This window comes from Perna viridis, chromosome 9 (assembly GCF_037379345.1).
Source record: "Perna viridis isolate PV_CMFRI_1.1 ecotype Kerala chromosome 9, ASM3737934v1, whole genome shotgun sequence".
In the NCBI taxonomy this organism is placed as follows: Eukaryota; Metazoa; Mollusca; class Bivalvia; order Mytilida; family Mytilidae; genus Perna; species Perna viridis.
The window spans coordinates 38,944,219-38,947,117 of NC_142453.1; the positions used below are offsets into that span (position 1 = coordinate 38,944,219).

Below are 2,899 nucleotides of genomic sequence, written 5' to 3' on the forward strand. Positions count from 1 at the left end.
TTAAAGATCTAACGTAATATGAACTGTACTGTTTAAAAGTTAAAATACATTAAGAAGCAAGAAGTCAAAAAAGGACAGTAACCATATCAAAATGTGAGAGGATACACGATGTTAATGTATCACTGGAACTAAACAGTAAATGATAATAACACAAACTCATATCAAATCGAAGTAATCGACCAAACTTTAAAAATCAAACGTAAACTGATACAACATGCGAATAAGCAGCAGTTGTAGCCATGTCCTTAGATCACATTAACACGTTAACGGCGGTGATAGACGCAGCAAGTGTAGTATATACATAATTTGTAACCAATCTTATTACTAATTTTTCTTACCTTATAAAACAAAAAAACTTAGTTTCCGCATATTTTATAGTGTACTAACAGCTAAAATAGAAGCTATTGGTTCTTCAACGATTAACTTTTTTTTCCTGAATAGAATATTACTCTTGGAATCTGTTTTGTATTTATCAATATGTTTGATAATGTATAAATAGCTTTCTTGAACGTATAGCTCTTATAGAAGATTTACTGATTTGAACACCGCCGATTGGGGACAGTAAGTATGATGTGTCTGAAGTATGGACCTTTATTTAGAAAATGTAATTAACCTAATCAATCCCTTTTCTTAATGTGACATCTGAAGAGAGTATAGAGCAAAAAGGTTTCAGCCTACCATTTGATAAATTTTGTACAAAATCTGTACATTTAAATAAAAAAAAGGGGGGGTTCAAACACCTGGACTCCATCTTAGATCCACTAGTGAGCATTAAGGATTGTGTTTGATAAAAAAAAGTATTTGATTTGACTAACGTTTTTCCAATCCATTTATCTTGCTTTGTTTTCATACAGATGAAAGTTACATGGATACTGCTGATAACTCTTGTCTTGGTCTTAATTTTAATGGAGGATTCTGATGCTTGGCGTCGACGTAGATTGAGAAAATTCAGGATTCGTATCCGCGCGAGGCGTTTTATCAGGAAAGTTGGCAAAAAAATAAAGACAGCTGTCAAGAACAAAATAATAACTAGAATGGCTAAAAAATATGGTAAATTTATTCCTACTCTGGTAAGTCTAGGTAAACGCGGAGCATGTAACCAGATCTGTGGAGGGAAATGTTTCAGTGGGAAATGTACATGGTACTGTGCTAATACCTGCGACAGAATCCGCGGAAATAAGGTTTGTGGTGAATAATGGAATAAAAATTATCGATACGGTTGCCTTAAGCCCTTCTTTAGAATATCATTTTTTTGCCCATCCTTTATACTGAGTTGTCTATCCGTTCTGCCGTCACGAATCTCGATCACTAACTCTCTATAAACACGTTCAGTGATATTTGTAAAACCTTGCAGCAATATTCCACAGTGACGCGTGATGGACCCTTTTGCACCTACTGTTATTTTTCATATTTTTCTTCGAACTTTTGTTGTATTGGCGGAAAGTTAACTTGTCTTTTGAATTATCTCTAGAAGTACCCAGTTTATTATTTGACAACAATGTATATCGATAAACGATAGTCACATTTTAAATCATTAATGACTTGTGTCCTTTTATATAAGCTGATTATATAAATATAATTTAAGTTCTTACTGAAGTATTATCTAATATTTCAGTGGATATGTCTATTTAAGCTAATTTTGTGTGCAGAACATTGAACTGGTATACTATAAACCAGGGTTATCTAGTAATATCACTTGATTAAACAGACTAATTATACATGCATAAAGACAACTAGTCAATCAATCAGCAATCAATTCTTTATTTAAAAGTTACACTGGCCAAGCGTCGAAATAAGGCGAGTACCGTGCAAGTATAAAGATTATGATACAAGCGACAAGGGATATTTTGGACTAGCACAGCTGGCAAAGTTCATGGATGTAGGACCAAATGACTGGGGAAATAAGAAAGTGTTTGATCTACTCGACCAAAACAGTAAGTCATGTCAAATCAAATCCTTTGATGAACCATTTTTTCACCAATTAATTTAACTCCCTGTTTAAACCATAGCTGTCTATAAATGATCAGAATACATAGATACTAAACGAACCATATATTTTACGACATAGGATGACTTTAACTAGAGATCCTTATCAATTGCAGAGGACGGTAAAGTTACTGAGACTGAATTCAACACCAGAAAGTTTATTTTGCTGTCAGATCCCGAGCAGTGTAAATGAAAATTCAGGTAACATAAGGCTGTGTTTCATTGAATTTAGGACGACCCCTTGTAAGATTGTAGATCGGGAAGGTTAGCAAACATTGAATGCTTGCATTACATATATACGTTGTTATATAATCAACAAAAAGACATATGAGTCAAAAAAGTTTATTTTTACGTTAAATCTTGATTGCTTCAGCAGTTGCAATTAAGGATCAAAGACAAACTAATGAATACGTGCTATTGCATTTGCTTGTAGTTACACCGCACTTCTCTGCCCAAGCTCCTCTTGGTTATTCTTCATTTGCCTCTGATAATTTTTGCATTTGGTTGTAGATTAGCGAATAAAGACATGTAGAGGTACAACACACTGAGTAATAAAGAATACAAAAAGTCTCATTAAAGATTTTCAAATTACACACTCTTGTTTCTTTTATTTTTGTCACCTGTCATTGATTTCCCAAACAAGAAATTAATATTAATTGAACACTTTAAATATTCTCAAAATATCGATAAAGCTTTTATATATACGTTTACACGAACTCTACGAAGAAATATTTGACGTAAATGAAAAGTGTGACACAACTGTATCTACATAATATTTCAAATAGAATTGGCATCATTCATACACAAAAAAATGATCATTCAATAACTAAGGATCTTGTAGGCCATTGATTTTTCGTGTATGGCTGATGGCGTATATATTAACCCATAGAAAACATTTACCAGAACCTATCCA

General features: G+C 33.0%; 1 protein-coding gene across 1 annotated transcript; it reads left to right on the forward strand.

Moving 5' to 3' along the window:
- The first annotated feature begins 467 nt into the window (after positions 1-467).
- Positions 468-2,579, forward strand: LOC148608419 (uncharacterized). The gene is made up of 5 exons (XM_088544911.1): positions 468-561; positions 855-1,181; positions 1,772-1,934; positions 2,103-2,187; positions 2,497-2,579. Exons 2-4 carry the CDS (start codon positions 855-857, stop codon positions 2,177-2,179), a joined length of 567 nt encoding a protein of 188 aa, XP_088401037.1. The 5' UTR covers positions 468-561; the 3' UTR covers positions 2,180-2,187; positions 2,497-2,579.
- The last annotated feature ends 320 nt before the right edge of the window (positions 2,580-2,899 follow it).